This window comes from Setaria italica, chromosome II (assembly GCF_000263155.2).
Source record: "Setaria italica strain Yugu1 chromosome II, Setaria_italica_v2.0, whole genome shotgun sequence".
Classification (NCBI taxonomy): domain Eukaryota; kingdom Viridiplantae; phylum Streptophyta; class Magnoliopsida; order Poales; family Poaceae; genus Setaria; species Setaria italica.
Genome location: NC_028451.1, coordinates 7,317,530 through 7,342,503, shown reverse-complemented (window position 1 = coordinate 7,342,503; position 24,974 = coordinate 7,317,530). Strand labels below are relative to the sequence as shown.

The 24,974-nt window shown below is 45.5% G+C and overlaps 2 protein-coding genes and 1 pseudogene across 2 annotated transcripts; all 3 read right to left on the bottom strand.

The window, feature by feature from the left end:
* Positions 1-7,856: 7,856 nt before the first annotated feature.
* Positions 7,857-8,290, bottom strand: LOC111256363 (annotated as a pseudogene).
* A 1,258-nt stretch (positions 8,291-9,548) lies between these two features.
* Positions 9,549-12,765, bottom strand: LOC101768727 (ADP-ribosylation factor 1). The gene is made up of 7 exons (XM_004955762.4): positions 12,608-12,765; positions 12,119-12,294; positions 11,184-11,254; positions 10,804-10,923; positions 10,267-10,385; positions 10,037-10,118; positions 9,549-9,853 (listed from the first exon to the last, which is right to left on the bottom strand). The coding sequence occupies exons 2-7, from the start codon at positions 12,264-12,266 to the stop codon at positions 9,848-9,850; spliced, it is 546 nt and encodes a 181-aa protein (XP_004955819.1). The 5' UTR covers positions 12,267-12,294; positions 12,608-12,765; the 3' UTR covers positions 9,549-9,847.
* Positions 12,766-18,137: 5,372 nt separating this feature from the next.
* On the bottom strand, positions 18,138-19,178 carry LOC101768322 (acyl carrier protein 1, mitochondrial). Its single transcript, XM_004955761.3, has 2 exons — positions 18,799-19,178; positions 18,138-18,715 (listed from the first exon to the last, which is right to left on the bottom strand). The coding sequence occupies exons 1-2, from the start codon at positions 19,021-19,023 to the stop codon at positions 18,539-18,541; spliced, it is 402 nt and encodes a 133-aa protein (XP_004955818.1). The 5' UTR covers positions 19,024-19,178; the 3' UTR covers positions 18,138-18,538.
* Between the last annotated feature and the right edge of the window lie 5,796 nt (positions 19,179-24,974).

Below are 24,974 nucleotides of genomic sequence, written 5' to 3'. Positions count from 1 at the left end.
TCTATTTAATGGAGTAGGCTAATTTATGTTGGAATGTGGCATTCCACAACTTTCCAAAGTTTAGATATAAGCCTATCTTAAATTCATAGGGTGGGAGATGGAAATTGATTCTATAGATTATGATTATTAGATGGAATTCAATTCTTATAGCACGCTCTTAGACTCGCTTCTCTATAATAGAAGTGTAGCATACAAGTATCTCTCCCATATCACCAACTATAATATACAACTATATTCCACATACAATTATATTAGCTTAATTAATTTGTGTCTAAATTATGATTATTAGGATGGAATTCAATTCCATCGAAACAAACGGGCCCGAAGTGAAATATCACCGATTTGTTCGTTTCTGACAATTAAAACGAATGATTTTAAAACTGAAAATGTTGTAAAAGGGGGAATGCAACAATTAATAACATTTCAAAAGACTTAAAAGAATACAACAATTCCGAGTTGTGAGGGTGCTGGGTGACTGACTGAATTATGTGCCGATCCAATGGAGATCTCAACCTCCCAGCACTCCAGCCGCAACACCGAACAAGCACGGCCCAGCAGCTCTTGTAATGGTGGCGTGCCCTTCCTGTTAATGAAATACTTGCTCAGCCATGTTTTTGGAAAAAAAAATTGCTGCGATGGATATTCAGAGGTGTCGCTGCTTGGCCCACAAACCACCGCGCCGTTGAGGCCCCGCCAAATTCCTGCCTCGTCTGAGATCTGGGAAAGTGCTGGTGGTGTTTCGTTGAATATTGTGACTGATTGTTAAATTCAGAAACTGATGTGAATTGCGACTGGAGTCCACTGAATATTGTGACTGAATGTTAAATTCAGATTGTAAGTTGATGTGAATTGACAGTGGAGTTCACTAAATATTGTGACCGAATGTTAAGTTCGGAATGTAAATTGATGTGAATTGAGATTTTGTAAAATGGGATTGCGACGATTTGAGAAAAAGAAGATTATTTTTGCGTCAATTTATCAATATAATTAATCAGTGAGAGGTCGAGACTTCAGGGCTGCTGCTTCTGCATTGAGCCATTGACCATGTGATGACTGAACATTATTTACAGAATTGCACCACCACGTCGTACTTGCTTCCTGCCGGAGGAGCTCTGCAGCTTGGCACCCCAGTAGCTTGGGGGTCTTTGTAGTTTGTATAGTCTATAGCGCCTTGTTGGCGCCGAGGCCGAGGTTTTGAGTCCCATGCTGTTTTCTCCCCTTCGCTGGGCCAAATTGAGTAGCCTTCACGTCGCGCTTCTCAGGGGCGGACCTAGAGGGTGGTCCGTGTAGGCCAGGGATCACCCTAGAAATCCAGCCCAAGCCCATCACATCCTTCCTATTGTGATGTTCCGATCCATAAAAGAAGCATCGTGTGACGACCGACCCCTAATCTTCCGAGTTAACCTTAATCGGAGCCCTTGATCATAGTCATCTGTCTTGTTTTACCGCACCTGAGTGCTCAGCCTTCAGCCAGGTCCCGACCCCTCCCCGCTTCGCTCCGATCCCGACCCCGGCAAATCCAGTTAACCGTCGGATCCTTCTAAGTCTTCCTCAAACGTCCGTTCTATCCGCCCGGTGGACCCGCGAGATCTTTTTCCCAGATCCTCCGCGATAGGCGCACTCGAGTTGCATGCCCGTTTCAGAGTCTCCCTGCCGCGTGGCTCGTCTTCTCCGACGCCGCCGCTCAGTTTTGTCTCTGGCTAGCGACCGCGTGGTTTCTCGCGCCCCCTTCCCCAATGGCAGCGGAAGCCCCTCTGCAACCTTTCTGCAGAGCCTTGCCTCCCGCGCCCATCATCACGCCGCCAGATCCCGACCCAGAGCCCGATGTCGCCCGTCTTTTCCGTCACTTCGACCACAGTCGCGCCGCCTGGTCTCCACTACACGACGATTCCTCCATCGCCAACCCCGACCACGGCAGCGACAGCTCCTTTCCCCGCCCTGTCAGAAGCCGCCCGACAATCTGTTGCTCCGCGCTCGCCCGCGCGCCCGCGGCTGCCTGTCTTCTCACCTGTGCGCCCTCGATTCTAGCGCCGTTAAACCGGTCGCTTCTATCAAATCTTCCGCACGGCGACGCCCGCCTCCGCCAAATTTCAACCACCGGCATACCCGCTCCTGCGCCGCCCTAACGCCAGAACTCAATGACCGCTGGCGTCACCCCCGGAGTCCTGCACCACCGCCTTCTTCGCTCAATCGCCGCCCCGGCAGAGCACTCCATTGCTTCTCCCCGGCCTTCGCGCCGCTTCCTTTCTCCGTTCCAGCAGCTAAAAAAGGAATGCACCAGCCGCCGGAGTTCCCTCCGCCATTGTTGCCTTCAGCCATTCTCTCGCTCCCTGCTCAAGCTCCAAGCGCCACCCACCAAGTTCTTGAGGAACTCTTCTCTCAGCTTCTCCCTCAGTTTTCTCCGAGTCACCCAGCCGCTTGCTCCTTCGTGCTGCGTAAAAGCTCTCTTGTGATCTGCAAGAAGCACCGCCGCCGTCGTAGCATTTCCGGTCTTAGTCGTTGCCCAAAGCCTTAGTCCCTCCGCCCAAGTCTGCTTCTTTCCGACCCCAAGCTTTCCTTTCAGGAAGAAGGTAAGTTGCCGACCCCTTTCCGCTTCGCCCGACCCCTCCTATCTGCCCGACCCCGGTTCCGTCTCGCCCGACCCTATCTATTCCGCCGACCCTTATCCGCCTCGCCCGAGGGTTCGGCTGTGATCTTTTCTTCAACCCGAGGGTGTATGTGTAAAATTTAGTAACCCTTCAGCGCTTGCGTCTGAGGATTTCTAGTATACCACATCCTCTAGTTCAAGGATCAGATCATAAGTTCCTTTCCGATCCTTGCCTCTTGATCATCACCAGCTCTCTTGAACCTCCCTACCCTCCTGCTCCTTGTCGCGAGTTTCTGGGCTCAGGCGAGCCAGTGTTGCTGTTGAAATAACCGTCTATGCTAACTTTTGCATTGCATCCGTGTAGAGCTGCACCTCGCCGACGGCTTCTACGAGCTACACCCGGCGCCAGAAGGCGAAGCTGTAGCTGAGCTCCTGCCCGCTGAAGCCGAAGTCGCCCCCGAAGTCGAGCAGTTTCCTTCCTCTTTGCTCGAAGGCAAGCCCCGTTTGCATGAAAACCCTGCGTTGTTTCCAAACTTGCGCATGCCTTCCTTAACACATGCTTGTGCATTTACGTATAGGAGTTGTGTGAAACCCTAGATGCATGACCTAGTTTCCTATGATCTGAGCACTAGCTGTTGGACCAAGTAGTTGCATTGCTTAAACTAGGAGACGGTAAAAGTCGAGTGATCTCCTATCACTCGCGAGTTGTAGGAGTTGCATGTCTACTCTTATGTTACAACTATAAGGACGATGGACGGGGCAGGGTTTTGGTAAATTTTTGGTGGTCGGATGGTTGCCCCGTCGGTCTATGAAAACTTGCTAAGGCCCGACAGTGGTGATGTTCGTGATCAAGTGTTTGAAAGTACTAGCCTCATACTTAGTATGGGATGAGGAAGCCTAGTACCGGATTGAACCTAGACGTGAGCGGTCGCCCCGTTGTTCTTGGAATGGAATTTCCCCTGCTGGTTGTCGCACGTGGTGGCAAGTGTGGTCACAGGGCGGCAGAGGCCGGATCTGTGGAACCTTGCACCAAAGGAAATGGGCCCGACACGGGTTAGGGGATTGATGGAGAAGGCCGACACAGGAAGCGACCTCCGGGTGCGCGGATGTCGTGAGGCTAGGTTCACCATGCATGGTTAAAGAACTCGAATCGATTCGTCTGCCTCTCACAGTTTGAGATTGCTTGATCGCTATGTCACCCTAAGTAAATGAGGAATCTGATGATGACATGGTGTTTGTTGATATATTTACACATCTAGTTTGGTTCTATGATTGCTTAGAACAGGCTGCAAATCTAGACCGGATAACGAACGTAGAACCGGAGCTAAAACTTGAAAATAGGTTTTACTTAGCGCTTTTGGCAAACAAACCCCCCAGCCAGAAAGCCCTGCATGTCTAGAAGAAGGAGTAGTTTTACTCCTATCGGTTAAGTCTTGTTGAGCTTAGTAGCTCAGCCTTGTTGTGGCTCCTGTTTTTCAGGTGAAGTCGCTGCCCCCGACCCCTCTCTTGTTGGCGCTTGGCCGCCCCGGTTCCCGCCAGGCTGGACGGTCGAGTGGGATCCCTCCTCGGACGGCGAGGAGAGGGATCAGTGATGTCCCGGCCGGCCTCACCAGGACATCCGACCCCGACGATTGCTTCCGCTAGTGTTTTCTCTTCTGTTGTTTTTCAGGAAACTTGTAAAACTCTGATATTCTTTTCGAAACTATTTAATTCAGTTGTTAATTGCTAACTTGATGGACTTGTGGTACTCTCTGGAACCGCTCACCTTCGGGTGAGTCTGCTAAATCGATCCTGTTCAAAGTGGTTATATCGGAGGAAAATCCGACGGCACTTCGTGCTAACTTGGCTTAAGCATGGGTGTCGCATGTTAGGCGACTTAACCCTGTTTGATCAAGCTAATCCGAAGTGGATCCGCCACACATCGCTCCTTCGTTGTTCTATATCAACATCAATGTTCATCCTTCCTTACTGCGAAAAGAAGTGGAGATGATATTACAGTTAAAAAAATATGTTAAGATGGACCACCTAACATGAAACCCTAGCTACGCCACTGGCGCTTCTGGGCCGGACTAGCGTTCCCTACTTAACTGTTCAGCTTTGTGCTGATTGGCCCAAGCGGCCTAGAGGGCCCATTGCCAACGTGTTCCATTTCTCCTTTTTCCCTCCCAATTATTTTGAATCAAATTTCTTATTTCAACAATACTTGGAAAAACAATTAGAAATTTAGATAAAACTATAAGACCCTAAATAAGGTACTAGTATCCTCAATCATTATTGATGCTGACATGCACGTTCCCGAGTCCGAGCAGCCAATAAGTACTTGGACGTAGAAATATTTACAAAGAGGGAAAACGTTCAAATTACTCCATTCAAGTATAGCGAAAGTTCAAATAACCCCTAAACTATATTTTGATTCAATTTACCCCCTAAATTATGCTATTTGATTCAACTTACCCTATAATGGAATTTATTTTTTTTCTCCATACACAAGTTAAATTTTAATTTGAGACTTTGCAGGGTGGTAGTGGACATCATAATATATATTTAAAATATTTTATAAATTTTTCACCATTATTTTTATATAATTTTGTATCTCAAAAATAAATTTCATTATTAAATATCCTAGCCATCAAAATAATGATAAAAAAATTATCATATATTTTTCTAACATGTGTTATGATGTCTGCTATCATCTTGCAAAATTTTAACTTAAGACTTCACTTATGCATGGAGAACAAATTGTGTTAAAGGGTGAATTGAACTAAATGGCATAGGGGAGTAATTTGGACTTTTCCGTGCAAAGAGAGCAGTAGTTGAAGACAAACACAAGAAATCAGTTCAAATAATCTAGCTTTTCTCTATTTGAATGAGAACAAATTTGTTTTGCTCCAAGGATAATACTGGCAGCTTGATTTACGCTTGGAGGAAGTAGACGTAGACTAGAGCGGTATCTTTAGAGCATCTTCAGTAAATGAACTATACAAAAACTACCAAAAAATAGTTGTTATTTTTAGACTATAACCTAAATTTCTCTCTTCTTAACTGAAATATACCAATCCAAACGGCCAAAATAGATCATAGCCTAAAACTTTACAACTGAAATATGCCAACTATTTTTCAATGTAGCCAGAGGCGGGAAGGGCAACTATCGCGTACATGAGTTTTCCGCGCCGACTCGCCGCCGCGCCATCCACCGCAGCCACCGGACTCCACCTCCGAGAGCGTCGCCAATCCAAGTCGCTCTCCGCCACAACCTGTCGTCGCGTGGGAAAGCTCCGCCGTGAAGGGTGAGTGCCGCTGCACGGGGCCAAACAAGCTATGCCGCAGGGGCTCGAGCTCCGCCGCACACAGGCGAACGAGCTGAGCTGCAGGCTCCGAGCTCCGCGGCGAAAGGCTGGTGAGCTCCGCTACATGCAAGCGGGCGAGCTCTGCCGCCCAAGAAACTTGAGGGGGCGCCCCCTCGTCTCTTCCACTTGTTCCCCAGGCCCGGGCGCGTGCAGCATGGCCGCGGGAAGGAGCTTGCGGGGCCACGGCTCATCGATTCGCAGTGGAGATCAACTGCCGACGCTGATTTGGGGCGGAGGGCGGGGCGAGCAGCGGCATGGCCCGAGCAGAGGGTGGCGTGGCCCGAGCAGATGACGGCGCGGGGGGTGAGCTCCGTTGCCCGCGTGGTGGCTGACGAGGGAAGGGAGGAAAGGGCAGCTGGAGGGGAAGAGGGGAAGGAGAGGGCGGGCGAAGCAACGGCGGGGAAGGAGAGGGTGTGTGTGATGGCTGTTACTTGGCATTAAAAAAAGTGCGAGCCGTTTTCTTCATTCCCCCTCTCACTACTGCAACTCTTCGGGTTCCCTACTGATTTTTTCTTTCCCGAGAAAATTTCTGATTACTCTGGGGATAGTTTATTTCCTAGAACACGTTAGCAAAACCGTAGGGAAATCGTAACGTTCCCTACGACCTTCGTGATTTCTTGCTCCAGGGAAGAACTCGGGGAGTTCTAGTAGTGTCTCCTCGTACTTGTGGGACCCACACATGTACTTGTGACGTCCTTGTGCGGAATTGACAGGTCACAACAATGTCCTTGTGACGTCTACGACTACGAACGATATGGCAGCTAAGCTGGCTGATGGACCACAGCGACGACTTGCCTTGACTTGATAACTCAAGAAAGTTAGTTATCGTTAACTCATGCCGAATTCCAATTTGAAAGGTGACTGAAGTAAAGGATCAATCACGATCTAATACTGATGTTTGAAAGGTGATGAAGTAAAGGATCAACCATATGTTTGTAACTGTCATGATACAATGAAGGTCGCTGGCACCCATGGTTATTTTAGTAAGGGTATTTCCATGTAAAAATGGTATGTTGTGTTCTTTTTTTTTTCTTATCTACTTTGGTTATCAAGGAAGCAAGCGGCCGCCTATGTTTTAGGGCCTGTTCGCTTCAGCTTATAAGCCGGCTGAAAAGCTGCAACGGCTGATTTGTTGTGAGAGGAAAACACTGTTTTGTGGCTGATAAGCCGGTTGAATAAGCTGAAGCGAACAAGCCCTTAGTCTACATGGTTTTGGCGCCTAAATAACATAGTCTTTAATAATACATCTATTATAACTCTTACATAGGTAATTTTTAGAGCGGCATATTGGTTGTGCGTTGTGGATCAAGAACTAGGTTGATTTAAAAGGAAACATAATGGAGTGCTTTTTTTAAGGCGGGCCATTCTTAAGGAGTGGTGTCCATTCAAAAGGCCGGTGAAGCTTTGCTGGGCCGGTGCATCGGCCTGCACGTACCGCAAGCAGATGAGTAATGAATTTTTAGGGCCGGGCATCCCAAATGTCACGACGCCTGGGGTCGTCGTCTCGCAGCCACTGGGGGTTGCGCCAGGCCTCCATGGGCCTACGCGGGATCATTTCAGCCTAGCCCAGGAAAAGATGGGCCCCTCATCGATTCGTTTCCGCGAGCGCTCCCCCGGCCGACGGACGACGACACCGACGAGATGGCGGGCCACCGGCCCCGGAGAAGCGGCGGCGTCGGTGCTGCTGGTTGACTGATCTGTCTCAGGCCTTAAACAACTTGGAGTTCTAGGACCGTACGACGCGTATGCACGCCATTCTATGTTGCACCAGCTTCTGAAAAGTGCACACAGGATGTTTTTTTTTTCACAGTACGCGGTTGAGACAAGCTGTCACTATTAGAATACCTGTCTACAGAATACAATTGTGGAAAAAAATCGATATCGGCACCACTTTATTTGCTCAACGCGAGACTAACTCATGATCACGAGAACACACACAGCCATGAGCTGTAAGCTGTTCCCTTTATTTGCTCAACGCTGACTGGCGGAACGTAGACACGCATTTCAGTCGGCCAGCCGTCGGCGCGGAGCGCGTAGCAGAAGCGGAAGCCGTGGACGGTGCGCAGGCCGCACTCGGCGTCTCGGCCTCCGCCACGACGGCGGGCGCGAACTGGGCCAGCGCGACCCAGCAGGCCCGGCCCACCACGGCCGGCGGCGTCTCCTCCGCCATGACCCGCAGCGCCCGGCACCGGCACTCCGCCGGGACGGCCTCCAGCTGCCGGCAGCACGCCGGGAGCGGGCTCAGCGGGATGCCCTGCCCCGGCACGCAGTGGCCCGGGGAGCTGCCGGCGGCCGCGGCGGTGAGAACTGCGGCGAGCAGGACGGCGGACGTGAGGAGGAGACGGCGGCTGGTCATGGACGACACTATTGTTGTTCCTGCTGGTACCCCGGTCCTGTTACGGTGTGTTTGGTTCTGAGGACGGGACGAGACGGAACGGGACGATCCCATTTTTACCAATGTTTGGCTGGGGAGCATATAGGATGGGGTCGTCCTTAGTAGGGAATATACCGCAAATATCCGGGACGCTCCCGTCCGCCAAAAAAGAGCGGACGGGGTCGTCCCACTTCAACGCCGTCGCCCCCCGTCTGTCCCACGAGAGGGAGCAACAGCGAGCGGGCAAGCTCCGCCGCTGTTGCGCGGACGAGCTGGAGCTCCGTCGCGGCCCTCCATGGCTGGCGTGGGCGAGCTCCGCTGCGGGCGCACGGGCGAGCTGGAGGTGGGCGAGCTCCTGCTTCTTCTTCGTCAGGTGGGCGCGGTGGAGGCGGGCGCGGTCGGGGCGGATGCGGCCAGAGCTCCTGCGGGCATAGGCGGGCGCGGTCGGGGCGGACGCGGCCGGGGCTCCCACGGGCGGAGGCGGGCGCGGCTGGGGCGGATGCGGTCGGAGGCGGGGGCGCCCGGGAGGATCGGGGGGCGGCGGGGTGGAGCAGGGGAGGCTAGCGTGGCGCAGGTGGAGGAAGAGGAAGAAGATGTTGGTAGTATGACAAGTGGGCCCCACAAACAGTGTTTAACGGAAGGAGAAAACGGTGCTCGTCCCGTCTGTTGCAATCTCTCCAACTAAACAAAAAATTAGGACGAACCCATCCCATTCAACCAAACATAAAATGGGATCATCCCATCCTAAGAAAGTGGGACGGGACCGTCCCGTCCTACATTGTCTCCCATCCAAACACATGCTTAGATTAAATTTTTTAGTTTGTTGGAACAGAAATTGGAGTTGTCCTACTTAGCAGCACGAGAAACAATTTTAGCTTTTTTTCTGACATCATTATCGTTTGTCTGATCTTAATCATGTGTGGCTTCAGCTGCATCCATGACTGATGTGGAAGTATTTTCAGCTTTCCCATGCATGTGTTTTACCGCTGCAATGTGATCACTGCGTAGGTCACATGGTTCATGCTCATGATTTAGATGCAAACTTCTTAGTTTTTACTTCTCAGCAGCGTGTCTCCAGGATACCTAAGGTGGATCCTGGACGATGGAAGGATAAAGAACTCGTCGAAAGTAGTCCGTACAATGCTTCAACCGGGTATCATAAATTTATCAGCTCGATCAGAGGTTACCAGTACGCCTCGTGCACTCTATTATGATTGCTGAATCAGATCGGGATTCACAATTGACGATTAACTTGGCAATATACTAATCAGGTACTACGAATGTATGTAACAGCTTTCCAAAGTAGCATGATACTGGAACTCCAATCCTTGTGCAAAATGAACAGGTCCAAAGAACATCCAACAGTAGAAGTAGGGTAGAACAAACATTCAACAGTGACATCATTACATATTCCAAACAAAAAATATATCGTGCCGGCAGAAGACACCTAACAGGTTGCAGAAGCGATTCTGTCCTAAGTTTCCATGATACATCCGGAGCTCCTAGTCAGTTCGCAGTTGATATCCAAAGCCAGGCCCCTCAAGCCTACAGATGCAGAAAGGGAGGGAAATGGTATTAGGCCAACATACAGTGAACAGGAATTTCAGATAGACTATTTGCTCCTGGTAGCATAACAAAATGGGCTAAACACATATGGATTATCTACAGATCGATCACATAGTATACTTGTGACTGAATCACTGACAGGAAATCACAAAGTATGAATACCTTGCTAGCAATGTTGCTGGACAGCCAGTCCAGACCCTCGTACAGACCCTCGCCAGTTGTGGCACAAGTGCTCTGGATGTACCTGTAAGCAAGAACACAGTAATAAGAACTAAAGGATTCACAGAAAGTGGTGATTCACACCTAATGCTGATCACATGTCAATATGAAGTCACAGAATATTAGCTACACAGATGCAAATGTACTGAAGCAGATAATCATTGATCATTTACCAGTGTCGCTGGCGCAGGGAGTGTAATCCAAGCTTGTCAGTGATCTCAGCAGCATTCATAGCGTTGGGCAGATCTTGCTTGTTGGCAAAAACAAGCAGCACAGCATCACGTAGCTCATCCTGCCATCAGAGTACCAAATGGATTTCACTTAATACTGCCACAAAATGGATTTGCAAAATGGAATGAACTACTAACATATTTTCCAGACAGAATATCAAAAGAGGATACAGGGATTTCCCTAATCAATCAAAAAATAAATAAATGACCATTTTTTTTGTTTTAAGATAGGACCAGATCCTCTCTGGCTTATTTTGCAGACAAGTGTTGTATGGAAGTTGAAATAAGAGGTAAAACAATATAAAGAAACAACTAGTATTACTCTTCTCAGAGTGATTTGTTAAAATGACAGTTACTCCTAACTAAAAGGTTTTGTTGTCAATAAAATGCAAATACCACATCAAATCCATTAAGATATTCGTAAATTGCCTTTCTGCAGCACTTAGACAGCATGGTAAAATGGCCTGGGAAATGTTTTACCTCGTTCAGCATCCTGTGGAGCTCATCTCTGGCTTCAACAACACGGTCACGGTCATTGCTGTCCACAACGAAGATAAGACCCTGTGTGTTCTGGAAGTAATGCCTCCAGAGAGGTCTGATCTGTTTTCAGAAAAATGTGTACACTTCAGTCAAAATTTGAAGGAACATGCAAATACTTCTGTGTAAGATAGAGAGAGGCCATAGACCAAGCAGTATCTCCATATCTTACAAACTAATTTGGTACCACAAAATCACCAACAATCAGATCACTGCGTAGAAAATTACTTTCAAATGAAAAATAATGCTGGACTTGGCAAAACAATAAAATAAAAGACAGCAGTATGCAGTACAATGCAAAATGATGTTGTAGATCATAATACCTTGTCCTGACCCCCGACATCCCAGACGGTGAAGCTAATGTTCTTGTACTCAACAGTTTCAACATTGAAACCTGCATTTTAAAAGTCAACTCTCTTGTAAGACACAAGACATAGAAACATTAAACACCAGTCATGTCATCACAGAATAAGCATAAGAAATTAGCAATATAGACCATCGCTTGCATTTTTTTCCTCCATGTTTTATTTTATTCAAACCTATAAAATGTTGCATATAGACCGTGGCTTGCTTTTTTTTAATCCAAGTTTTATTGTATCAAACCCTTCAATTAACAGAAAATAAATATCCCGACATCAAAAACCTGCATTACATGTGTTGAGGCCATTATTACATTATTGTTTCCTATCTTTCCTAGTTTTTCAGAGGGTTCAATTTGCCTTCTTCAACGTGATAATGTCTAAATGAGCTTTCCTAGTTTTTTGGCGGTATAAGAAGACAATAAAATTTTCAATTGGATAATAATGAAATCAAAAATTACACAGTTCACTCGCATTTCAATGTTTTGTAATGAGATGAGTTCATGGAGACAGGAAACTATTATAATGAATAAAAAAACATGAATCAGTGACGATGACATTAAAGAAAACAATGAATCATGCTCACTACGAACAAACGGATCTTACAGTCAAAAAGGCCAACATAAATCGCATGTGTTGCATCAAATCAGGTGCAACTGCGTGTACAGGTAAATTCAGATATGCTGGAATTCAATTCAAAAATATTAGGAACGATGTGTTCTAAACATGCAGATCCATCATTTACGCATGAAATGGATCCATTGACCAGATATAAACGCTAACAGGGCATTGTGCTAGACCGCGCGACCCCCTGATAACCGAATTGAACAGCACGATCCGAACCGATCAACGTGCGCAAGGGAAGGGAAAGAGAGAGGAGGCGCGCGTGGGGGGCTCACCGATGGTGGGGATGGTGGTGACGATCTCGCCGAGCTTGAGCTTGTAGAGGATGGTGGTTTTACCGGCGGCGTCGAGCCCCACCATGAGGATCCGCATCTCCTTCTTGGCGAAGAGCCGGCTGAAGAGCTTCCCGAACGCGAGCCCCATCTTCCCCTTCTCTACCCCCCTTCACCACCTGCAGATCGCCAAACCCATTCATTCCCCGGGTCAGATCTCCACACATACAAACCCTAAAAAAACAAACGGATCGCGAGCCCGCGACGCGCCGAGGAGACGGCGCCGCGGGTCCAAGCCGATCCAACCGAACGCCCCGATCCGTCGCGCGGGTGGAGATCTGCACGAACCCCGACGGCGCGCGACCCCCGGAGAGGAGGAGATCGGAGACTTCTCGCGAGAGGAGATCGGGGGCAGGGAGATCTGAGAGCGCGGCGGTTTCAGATCTGGATCCGGCGAGGAGGAAGGGGAGGGGGAGGTTGGGGGAGGCTCACCTGCGCCGCGCTGAATGCGAAATCCGGAGGAGGATTTGGGGATCGTGGGAGGAGGAGGATGTGGGGGTGAGGGGAGGAGAGGGAGGGGTGGAGATATTAACGCCGCGCTTCGTGCCGGCTGGCGGGGGTGGTGTGGGGTAGTGGAGAGGAAGAGGGGGTGGTGCTTCCTGGGTGCTGCCGGATCTCCAACGGATGGCTGGGATTGGTCCAAGAGATGTTCCACGCTGAATCACCGACCGGTCTGGTACTCTGGTTTGGTTCTTTTTGGCGGCTTGTGGGACCGCGAAACACCGACTGGTTTTTGTTCGCCGAGAATGCAGCATTTTGATTCCTGTCCTGTTAAAATTGTTCACGCGGCTTGTGCCAGTTGACTAGTTAGCTCGACAAATTCTCACTTAATTTGATTATTGCTAATTGACTTCTACTCCCTCCGTTTTCAAATTTAAGTAGTTTTGATTTTTATAAATATATAGTTTTTATTATACACCTAGATATAAATTATATCTAGACTCATATCAAAATCTATCTATTTAGAAAAGCTAAAACGACCTGCATTTGAAAACAAAGGGAGTAGTTTGCAAACTCTATAGGGGAAATTATCAATAATACATTCACCGTTTTTCTCCTTTATATTGTGAACCATATCACTCCTTCTTGTAGATCACTTTGGCTCCACCCTCCATCCAAATCTTACCATTTACAAATCTCCATGCTAACTTTGGCCTCTAGGCGTGATTGGGTGCAACCTGGCTCGCATGATACATGCAGACCCCGCTGGCTTAGCATTGCACGAGCCAAGCTCGACAGGAATGCCAAAAATTCTCGCACCGCACGAGTGGGGGGTGCGGAATGAGTCTCGAGGGCTTGGCTCAACACATAGTGCAGGCATCCGATTGCGAGCTGACTGCATCCGGCAAGATTGGATGAGACCGAATGCAACCATCCAATCAAACCCCTTGTGTCACCATTGTTGCACCTTTTGAGCACGGCCATAGGGAGAGCGAATCCGATGACAATACTAAAAATCTCCCAACTACAGTGCAGCTTATTTTGGGTCCCTTAGCAAAGTGTTTTTTTCCTAAAGAATACGATTGGCTACCTTGATTATTTGTGTGAAATTGTAAAGCATGATTAGTACTCTATTTTAAATTGTAGGTTGTTTTGATTTTCTACATACACCGATTTTATTACGTTCCTAGATATAATCTATATTTAGATGCATAGCCAAGATCATATATTTAGAAAAATCAAAACGATCTAAAACGGAGGGACCTAAATGATTATTGACGTAATACGGTGAAGGTGTTTACCGCGAGCATGTTGTGCGACACGTGCTCGTGTAAACTGTGATATATGATGATAACACACCCAACGAGTGCTGCAGCTTGCAGGCCTGGTGACTGGTGCGCTTGTTGGTTAATGGGGAAGTTGTGGTTCTATACATCCACCGTATTGGGATCTGCGTGCTCGTTTGGTGTGCAACTCCGAGACCCGTGCTGCCATTAGATCAGGTAGCATCAGCACTTGGCACCACAACCAACCAATTCTCATGGAACAAGGCAAATTCACAGCTCCAAGATGCATCCCAGTTCATGCTATCATGATATGCTACCAAGTATACCAACCATGTAGTGGCATGCATGATGCACATCCAAAGATAATGATGCAAAATGCTCAAGTTCAACAATGACTGGTGAGTAGCGTCGGCAAGATGTTTGCACATACTAACACAATTAATGTGATGCTTCCATGCTTAATGGGAGGTTTTCAAGATGGTCTCTCGAGAACACGAGCTCATAAAATTGAAATTTTGCGGATCAACTTATTTCAGTACTTTGCCAGTTTCGCTTAACAAGATGTCAATGACTGTCTTTGACTGTAACACAGCATGATTATAACCTGAAGGTCCTAGCCACACAACAATTGGTATCTCATTCTCAGCTACACCAGCACATACTACCGAAACACGAGCAACCACAGAAACGAGCAAAAATTCCAAAATATTGCATGAAACTCTAATCACCAGCATTATTTCATTTTGTTTGCTGCAATAGAAAACACCTTGCAAACATATTGAAGCCATTCAGGACCCAGTGTGAAAAGCTGCCATAACATAAACTGGTGCGGTACTTGGATTTACAGTCTGCGTGAAGAAGTACAACCAGTTGCATTATGGCACAAAGTCAGATCACGAGGTTTTATGCTGCTATATGAGGATGTGTATGCATGTTGTATGCCCTGTGGCAACATGCAGAAACTGTCACAGATTCACAGCATCACAATTCTAGGCTGTATCAGTTATAAATAATCTGGAGGTTAAAACAGCAAACCAACTAAAACTCACCTTCCCAAAGCTCCCCTTCAACAAATATACACCCAAATAAAAAGATGATGTGCCTTACATAGTACCTACTGTTTGGTAATGCTTTTGGAGAACTGACGGTGCATATCTAACATGATTCAATTGCCAAAATTCAGATAAAGAAAACTACATAGTTGGTGACAGGGATGGGGAAGCTAAATGGAGTCCTGTGAAGTGGCATAGCAGTATAATGTGCCCATCTAGGCAGATACCACACGATCTCAATCAAAACCTTATCCAGATGTTGATAGAAAGAGCCGCACTCACAGAAAGTATGGACAATACCTGGTCGGCCATGCTTGAAAGTGGGGAACGAGTCATATGACATTGTTTAACCAGGGTTCCAGGACCTCAGCACCTCAGCACCTCAGTGGTGACCTCCGAGTTAACCAGAAAAGCCAGTCCAGGTATTGAACATCATTTCACACTAAATACAAACAGTTATGACCTAAAACAAGGCGATCTTCAGTGTCGAAGGTAAGGGCTTTTAGTATCAACCAGAACCAGACAGTTTCTAGGCCAACTGGAGGAAACTGGATAATTATTAGAATAAATATAAAATATTCATCCAATCTACCTGCTCTACACCCTTAGTTGTGGTTAACACATGGAAACTGCAACTATATCAAAAGCAATTGGCACCACAATAGATCCACATGGAACAAGGCAATTTTTCTCAATTCCAAGACTCATCCCAGTTCATTTTTTTATGATCACATTTCTATCGATCATGATAGTGGTGTGATGTGAGAAGCAGTATGAACACATAAGGTTCTCAAGACAACAAAGACAATTGAGTAGTGTCTACGCCCAGATGCAGTTTGCAATTGCATAGGTAGCAGATACTAACAGAAGAAATACAATGCTTCACTCCTTCCGGAGAGCATTTCAACAAGGTTGGCTGACATCTGGAGCTAACAAATTAAGCTTTTGCTCATCTACTTTTCAATTTGTTTGTCTGACAGTGTCAACCATCAAGAAGCCAATGACTGTCATAGGTTGAGACTCACAGTTACACAGCATACTTTAAATATCTTAAGGTCCTAGCTACACAACACTTTGATCTCATTTCTCAGCTACTACCTAAACAGGCGACCTGGTTCCTTCTTTGCTAATACAAATAACCTCCTGTTCAAAAAAGAAATACAAATAACCTCATCACATCAGGATCACACAAACGTACATGGGCAACCACAAGAGAAACTAAAAAACGAGCAACTGTTACAGAAAATTGCAAACACTCAACCAACATTCGGTAGCCCTGAATGTGACTACAAATAACATGCGACTGGTTGCATTAGAGTAAAAGTTCAGATGTGTAGAAGTCAAATACATGGTGTTTCATGTTCATGCACCATGGCAACTAAAATAAGTCTAGACGGAATCAATTCCCACCAATCAGAAGGTTACAACAGCAAGCAAACTAGACTTCCAGCAAAATGAAAAATTCAGCTCCAAAAAGAACACCTTGAATAATGGGAAGATTAATAACCCAAAGTCTCAGTGAAAACCTTGCAACTTGCATATATGTAGAGAGGTGAGCAGGACTAAAAGGAAGAAAGGATGCTACCTGGTAAGCTATACACGAAAGAGGGGCACACATTGTGTTGAAATATACAACCCAAAAAAAGCTAGTTTAGGGATTCAGCACCAAGTAACATAAACCATGCTGATTTGAAGTGGCAAAGGGTGGGGGCTTTTGGTTTCAGCAAGAACCAGATGATTTATGGGCAAACTTGTTAATTACTACTCCCTCCAATTCAAAAAGTATGTCATTTAGGATTCCTGCTAGTCAGACTTTTTAACTTTCAACATCAATATATAAAGATTACATAGATTGACAATATAAGATAGATGTTACTAGATTCAACATGACAAGTACTTTCAAGATTTTAATATTTGAAATATCTTATTGTCATATAAATTGTTGGTCAAATTTTCATTTTGTAGACCTTGTCGATGTCCAAAACAATATGTATCTTGAATTGGAGAGTCAAGGGTGTATAATAGAAATTCAAAGATGTTTAGCTATTCTCCTTAATTGCACCGAAAACACATGTACGGCAGTATCTAATCACTTTACTAAAAATAGTATAGCAAACTTGCGACTATAAAAATCATAAAAAGAGTAAAGTTTTTAAATTAAATATTTTGTTTCACATAGGTCTGCCATTTCATATTCTCCGTCCTGTTGAAAAATGTTGCTTAAAAATATTTGGCTGCTAGAAAACAAGGACGTAGTTGTTACAATGTATTAACTCTACCCTGAATTTAAGCTACAAAAAAAGGATAGTGGTATAGCGTCCAACTTAATTGGGAAGTGTATGGTCATTTCTCATTAACATTTCTTAGTTAGTGATTTCAGACCCGTATGTGAACACACTAAATCTAAGAAAATGAATACACATACCCCTACTAAAGGTCATGCTACAATCATCAATCATCTTTTACAGCATTAAAATAGGATTGGAGAGTGAAAACGATGCAATCAATATACTTTGTTTACTTCAAATGATCAAGCACTATGAACAACCAGCTGGGAATAAAATAGATAAACATAGCGAAATGGATGAATTACAATCCAAAAAAAAACATTTGGGACTTCATCCTCAAGCAATACAACCAAGACATCACTCAAAGAAACAGAGGAAGTCAACTTACAAACTTCCTGTTACTATTTGGAAGATATGAAAGATGTGCACGGCACAAATATTTGTATTAAATTTCAGCAGAATACAATAGATTTTCAGTCAGCGAGTCCAATTTGTGGTAAATTTTAGTCAGGGCCAACTCAGGTAGGACAGCCAGGGCAGAGGTGGGGTTAATTGTACTAAAAGCTTGGTTGCTGCCAAGAACTAACAGAACGGACAACAACAACCCGCACAAGGCAGGTAAATGGTCTGGTACTGAATTCCAAGGCAAGGGACACTTGAGCAGTCAGTATTCACTTGCATGTGTGTTGAAAACAGTTAAATTTCCACTCACTGATAAAACTTTAGTATTTGAAAAGCTAGAACTCACTCTTGATATCTTCTCACTTAAAAGTTGGAATGCTTTTAAGTTTTAACTAATATAACCATAATTTCGTCAGATAAAGCACATTATAAATATGATATCAGCACTGCAAAGGGAAGGATAAAAAGAGGCAACATCACAGCTGAAATGAACTACGAGAACTTTCGCCTAAATAAATCACCATAAGCAACGGACCATCATTTGTTTATCGATTCTGGGTTGGTTCTCATAAACAGATGGATGAAAATAGAAAAATAAGCATAAGAAACTATCATGAACCCAATTTGAACAATTAGATCATGGAACAATGGGAAACCTCGTAACCAACCAAACTATTTTGTCAACAGCAGCATATATAGATATAACACACACAAAAATAGCAATCTAACATTGCATCGTCTGAGAAACAAAATGTCAATGTTCCATTTCGGCATCATCATCTGCTCGCGAAGCAATGCGGAGCGCGCCAGGGACATGTTTTCCTGCGCCACTCCGGCGAATTATTTGCCCTCGGAAACAAAAACCAAGAGACCTCACCTCCGGCGAGCTGAGGCTCAGCCGGCCATGGGGTGGTTGGCGACGTACTCGATGGCGAGCGGGAGCGAGTCGATCTTGTCGGCCTCTTTGTCCGGGATCTCGAGCTTGAACTCCTCCTCGATGGCCATCACCACCTCGACGGTGTCCAGGCTGTCCAGCCCCAGATCCTTCTCGAAGTGCGCCTCGGGAGTCACCTGCCACGACCTAGGGTTAGTACGATTCGGGGGATTCGGCGCCGCCATTGGGATGCGGATTCGGCGGAGGGGAACGGTATTACCTTGGAGGGGTCGACCTTGGGGTGGCTCTTGAGGACGTCGAGGACGCGGTCGACGACCTCCTCGCGGGTGAGGTGCGCGTCGTGGGAGGACATGGGCCGCGCGAGCCACCGCACCAGGGCGTGCGGGTGGGACGCCGCGGCGGCGGAGGCGGCGAAGGGGAGCGACGGGGAGGGGGAGAGGCGGATGCGGCGGAGGATCGCCGGACGGAGCGCCGCCGCCGCCATTTCGTCGCTGTGGATTCGGATTTGATTCGGCCGGGGATGGAGAAGCGGCGAACGAGCTGACGTCACGCTGCGCTGTGCCGCCGGGGAGGGTACTGCGGTGCGGGACTTCACAGTTCACACCCCTGTGGTTTTGGACTTTGGGCTTCGGGTTGGTCTGAAACTCTGAACCTGCTGCACTTGTAAACGCTTACGCACATCGGGGTATATTTGCAAGTTTATCGATTCTTTTTGAGATCGGAGTTTGAAGTTCGAACATGTATTAGGGTGCGTTTGACATAGATCCTAGAGCTGGTTCTCTGTTGATTTCAACCGGAGCTCTGCGAAACAGTTTTTAGAGAGACGTGATTTTTTGCTGATTCTGTAAGTAATTCTCTGAAATAAACTGAGAGGCTGGGAGATGAAAAAATTAGCTTCTCCTGATTCTGTGAAGTGATTCTCCGTCTTGATTTTAAGAGTTTAGGCTAAAGAATAAAAAAGAATCACTTTCAGCCACAAAATCACTTCTATCAAAGAATCAGCTCCCATAGAGAAACAGAATCGGATGGAGTCCTACCAAAACACACCCTTACTTTGCTCCATAATCTTCTTGATTTCTTGTTGCAAGTTAGAAAACTATAGTATAACAATGTTTAAGGATGCATTTGGGAGGGCTAGCCCCAGCTTTGACTTTGGCTTTTCGCTATACTAGCATTGTTCTACATTGTATCTACACTTACACTGTAACACCGAGCTGCTTCACCGCTACATGTGTGGTTTCTGTCCAAATAAGGTCTAAATGGATAATGATTTTAGAGAGAATTGTAAGATCCCAACCTAATTAAGTGTTTTTTAAACCCATCTGCAAGTTACATCCTCACATACATGTTTTTTTTAAAAAAAAAAAAATTCTCCCTTAGATGTAAGGACCATCCACTCCATAGCTTACATGACACATAGGCTGCACCATGACTTCGATTTATACACATGGTTTATGCTGCCATATTTCCAAGATCCACATATTTGTACACATCCCAAACTTTCATGTCTATACTATATACTATGCATAGTATCACTTGGAAATTAAGAGTCATATGACTCATTTACGAAGCTTAGTGAGTCACCGTGGGGCGTGTGCAACAAAAGGGAGACATGTTGAAGTTTTGTGCACTGACATAAAAGATTCATAAAGCTAATCTCAGTGGGAGTTTCATAGGAGTTTCATCCCAATTAAATGAGCTGCCACATAAGCTAATATATGGTGCCATGGCAGATAATTTATGAGGAGATAGATGTGAGGAGTTTCATCAAAATAAAAACTGGTCCTCACCGTTTCCAACATGTTGGAAACCGTGTGAAATTCCCATTGAAAGGGTTTGTGTTTCATCCTCACGTTTCATCAATTTTCATTGGTCACTTAGATACAACATTTAAATGGTAGGTATATGAAATTGCGGAATGAAACTTTGCATTGGGAGGTCTAGTTTCATTCGACATTTTAAAAATTCAAAGATAATGTAGCTCTCTTGGAAACCATGCAATAAAATCTTGCAGTAAGAATAGCTTCAGTCAATGTAGATGGTAAATGCCGCAAGAGAGGTACATGTGAAACTTGTGTCTATAAAACTACAACAAAATAATTTATAGGTGGGATTTAGCCCACACAAGTTATAGTTTGAGTTTTACAAACTTTTTATAATTTTAATTTTTCTTTTAAGGAAACTACATGGCATCCAAAATCTACACAAGCCAAGAGGACCAGTGCCCCATCCACCCATACTAGTGCGGCGTATGCCTGTTCGCATGAGCGAGGACGCGAGGAAGATACGTCGGGCCATGGAATACGTGTGATCTCTGATAACTTTTTTTAGAGGGTACATACATAGGACGCACACAACCACGCAACGCCACACTCACACCACACGCACTGGGTGCTATTAAGGTCCTGCTGACCAATCGGTCACAGGCCCGTTCGCGATCTCTGATAACTTATGATTTACTTCTTTAAGACAAACTCGTATCTACAACTTTCAATTTTCTATAAATTTATAACTTCTCACATAATTTTTCAAAGAACTTTTTCAAGTAACTTCTTAGCAGAAATTCTGACATGTTTCTTGAGAACTTTTAAGATAACTTTTGAAGGAAATTTCTTTTGGCAACTTTCATGAGAGATTTCTTTCAATTAAGTTTTGATAATTTCATTAAAATATTTTATAAAAAAACTTCTTCAAACTAATTCTCAAGCAATGTTCTCTAGGAAACTTCTTCCAACAAGTTCTTTGAATAACTTATTCAAACAATCGAGTTCTAGCCAGGATTCTGTGTTTAGCCATATGTCTTGATGGTTGCCGTGTAATAAGTCTCTGCCTGGGCCATGATGACCTACATTACACGTTGTATTCTTGTTTCCACTCTTGATTCATTGGTGGAACTACCGAAGGAGTTACTGGAACGAAATCAAGGAAGTGATATGCAATGCATTGGAAATACAGGCTATCAAGGAAGTTACATACAGTTGTGCATGGTGTTAACAATCACTCTAACCAGGAAAAAGAGCTAGCTAGCATCTCAAAGTTTCATTTTAAATTTAGGCTAAAAATTCGTTTCACACTATTTTGCTTGGAATTCAAATCGAAAAATATACAACATTTGGAACTATTTAAAAATAGGAAACTGAGTCCTCATCAGAGCAAAACATCTCATAGGACAAATTCAACTTAGTCGGTGCATCCATTTGTTACCTTGAAGCAAGTTCACATGTAGTACGTCATATCAACGCCTCGGCCTGCTCGGCGTCGTTGCGGTCGGCGAGATTTGGCAATACTCATGTGGCAACACGCCGCGCCGCCGCCGGCCAGCCATGCTAGCGCGCCGTATGCCAAGGACCGCACGAACATGGACGAGATGTGCCGGCCCACGGAATACGACATGGCCGCACGAGCAGTGCCCGTGGTGAAGAACGCGATCGAGCAACTGATCGAATGCATATACGATGTGTACTACTTCTGAATAGTAAGTACATGGAAGAAACAAAGAAACAATAATTAAGTCAAGAGGAGTCTGAAATGCTTTGGTTCGAATAAGTTGAGACAGTAAACACTAGTAGAGAATTGGCTTTTGATGCGCCCCCTTTTGTCCCGGTTTAAAGTTGGCCCGGGATAAAAGGTTTACCAACCGGGACTAAAGCTGTCACTGGTGGGGGGCTCACCAACCGGGACCTTTTATCCCGGTTGCAAAGGCTAGTGTGAAAAAAAGATCCTGAGAGGCATTTTATCCCGGTTGGTGTTACCAACCGGGATAAAATACCCACCTTTTATCCCGGTTGGTGTTACCAACCGGGATAAAAGGGTCCCCAACGAGGTCACTGGAACAGGACTAAATCCCTCGGACCTTTTTATCCCGGTTTGTAATACCAACCGGGATAAAAGATATCCCGGTTGGTGTTACAAACCGGGATAAAAGGGCCCCCACGAGTTAATACAAAAGGATAGCATCCCCTACATAGTTAGATGTGGTGTAGGTGGGATGGCAAGGAAGCTACGCGCGAGGCTGGAGGTTGTGGGTTCGAATCCCACGCAGCGCGCATGCGCATATTTCGCGTGAAAAATCGCGTGACTTGTGACCCGTTTTATCCCGGGAGCTCGGGATTTTTTTTTTGCAGTGCCGGCCGTGGTGACCCATTTTATCCCGGTTGGACCCTTTTATCCCGGTTTGTAATACCAATCGGGATAAAAGGGGGTCTTTTGTCCCGGTTGAGTGACCCGGGATAAAAGATCCCACCTTTTGTCCCGGTTGGTTTATCCCGGATGGATTTTCGGGATATTTGCACCCTACCAACCGGGACTAAAGCCCAAATCTCTACTAGTGAAATCAGCAGCGGGACAAAGGCAGAAATGATGCAACAGGTCCTCAAGAAGAGGAGCATCGCATCAGTCCGAGTCGCCATTGTAACCTTACACTGTATGGCATTGGTAAAAAGTAAGGGGATGTTACTTGTTAGAGAAAGCCACAAAAGTAAAGGGAACAAAGTTTTGGAAATTGCTTTTATAAATCTAATAGCAGGTCATCCAAAGATCAAGGTTTTAGTAAAAAAAAAAAAGCAGACCAAGGCATCCTAGTCGCTTAAGTTGCACTCCATCCGTCCTAAATTATGGGTAGTTTTAGTATTTCTAGGTCTATAGATTTTGCTATGCACCTAAATATACACTATGTCCAGATACATAAATAAAATGAATCTAAAAATACCAAAACGGATGGAGTATCAAAAAAGATTTTGCTATGCACCTAAATATACACTATGTCCAGATACATAAATAAAATGAATCTAAAAATACCAAAACGGATGGAGTATCAAAAAAGAGACGGGAGGCAAATATCAGTTGCTAATTAATCTCGACCTGAATGAGCATGTTGTATCAATCTAGTCTGTCCAACCAATCAAGAGAGGGAACAATCCTCGTACACCTTTAAACTGCTGGTTCTACGTCACAGATAAATTAGAAGAGGAGAGAGAGTGTGTTATGTTGGATAATTTACCTGAAAATTAGATCAATAAATCAAAAAGAGAAAGAGGCTTGGAGCTTGGATTCGGTTGCCCGATGAACTTGTAAAAAGTGAGCAACCTGAGCTTTGGCTAGCTACGTGTGAGCACCTTTTTTATGAGGAGACGAAACAGGAGAGCCAAGAATGAGAGGGTACTTATAGTGGGCGATTCATAAGGCCAGCCACAAGCATGACCTGCTCGCAACGCCTTGCTTATTTTTCTTATTAACTACCTTTCACTATGCATTATCATGTAAGAGAAATGAACGGTCGAAATAAGTCATGCGGTTACAAGTTGTCTTTCTCTTGGCATAAGTACTTTTTAACTTAAAAAAGGATGATGAAAGAGTGGTTCATCAGTGGTGATTTTGCCAAAGTCTAAGGTACTGTATATATGTTTTCACGTGCAACATCAGTGTTTTCATAGTGTTGCTTTATTTTCTTTTATACTTCTGGCTCAATTTTGCCTCATGTCATTTCATTTTTGATTCATTGTACTTATCCAGTCTGGATTCCTCCTTTTTAATATAATCGGCAGCTCTCCTGCCAGGTTCGTTTCAAAAAAAAAAAAGAAACTCGAAGCTAAAGAAGGTTGGAAGGGCGATTCTTTGTGTTCTTAGCTTTACAACAGGTCAGATTTTACACTTCACTACTTATGTTTCCCTAAAGTTCTGAAATTTGGTTCAATATGCAAAACTCTGAATTTGGAGCGTAAAAACTTTAAAAATGTTAGTATATACGTGGAACATATATCTACACTCAAATCGATTGATTTTACAAGTTACGCTCAGTTTGTTCATGTCAACTGCCTTCCGCCGCTTTTCCTTATAGCTTGGCTCCCGTGTTGTCTCCTTCGAGGCGACATGTAGGCAACCGCGCTGCCTGGCCACCCGTCAGTAGCCCTGCAGGCCGCCGTCGTCACAGAACCCAATGGTGATGGCGGCAGCCCCCACCTCCCCTCCTCTCTCCCTCTCCTTCTTTCCCTCCCCTTATCTACTCTCTTCTTTCCTCCCTAAGATCGGATACGCATGGGGGAGGTGATGGCACAAGCTCAGATCCGGTGTTCCACCGCCAGCTCAGGTGGCGGCGGGTGGCTAGGTGGCGTCTTGCACCCACCGTGGCCGCAGACTAGCCGGCTGTGATGCAACTTCCATTTGCCGGCGATGGCGTCGGCCTATGAAGGGTGGCACAGGGCTGTGGAGTCGGCTTGCAGTGGCGTGATGCTTCGCGGTGCTACTAGGGTTGCACGCCAGAGCTGGTTTAATTTGCATCTCTCCCCTTCTTCCGTGTAGGACCAATGCGGCAAGCAATGCCTGACTTGCCCTCGTGTAACATCCGTAAAATTTACTAACTCAAATCACCCGCTAAAAATTTATTTCAAAATCTTTTGGCCGTTGAGCTCCCGAAAATCTTTTCCTTCCCAGCGACCC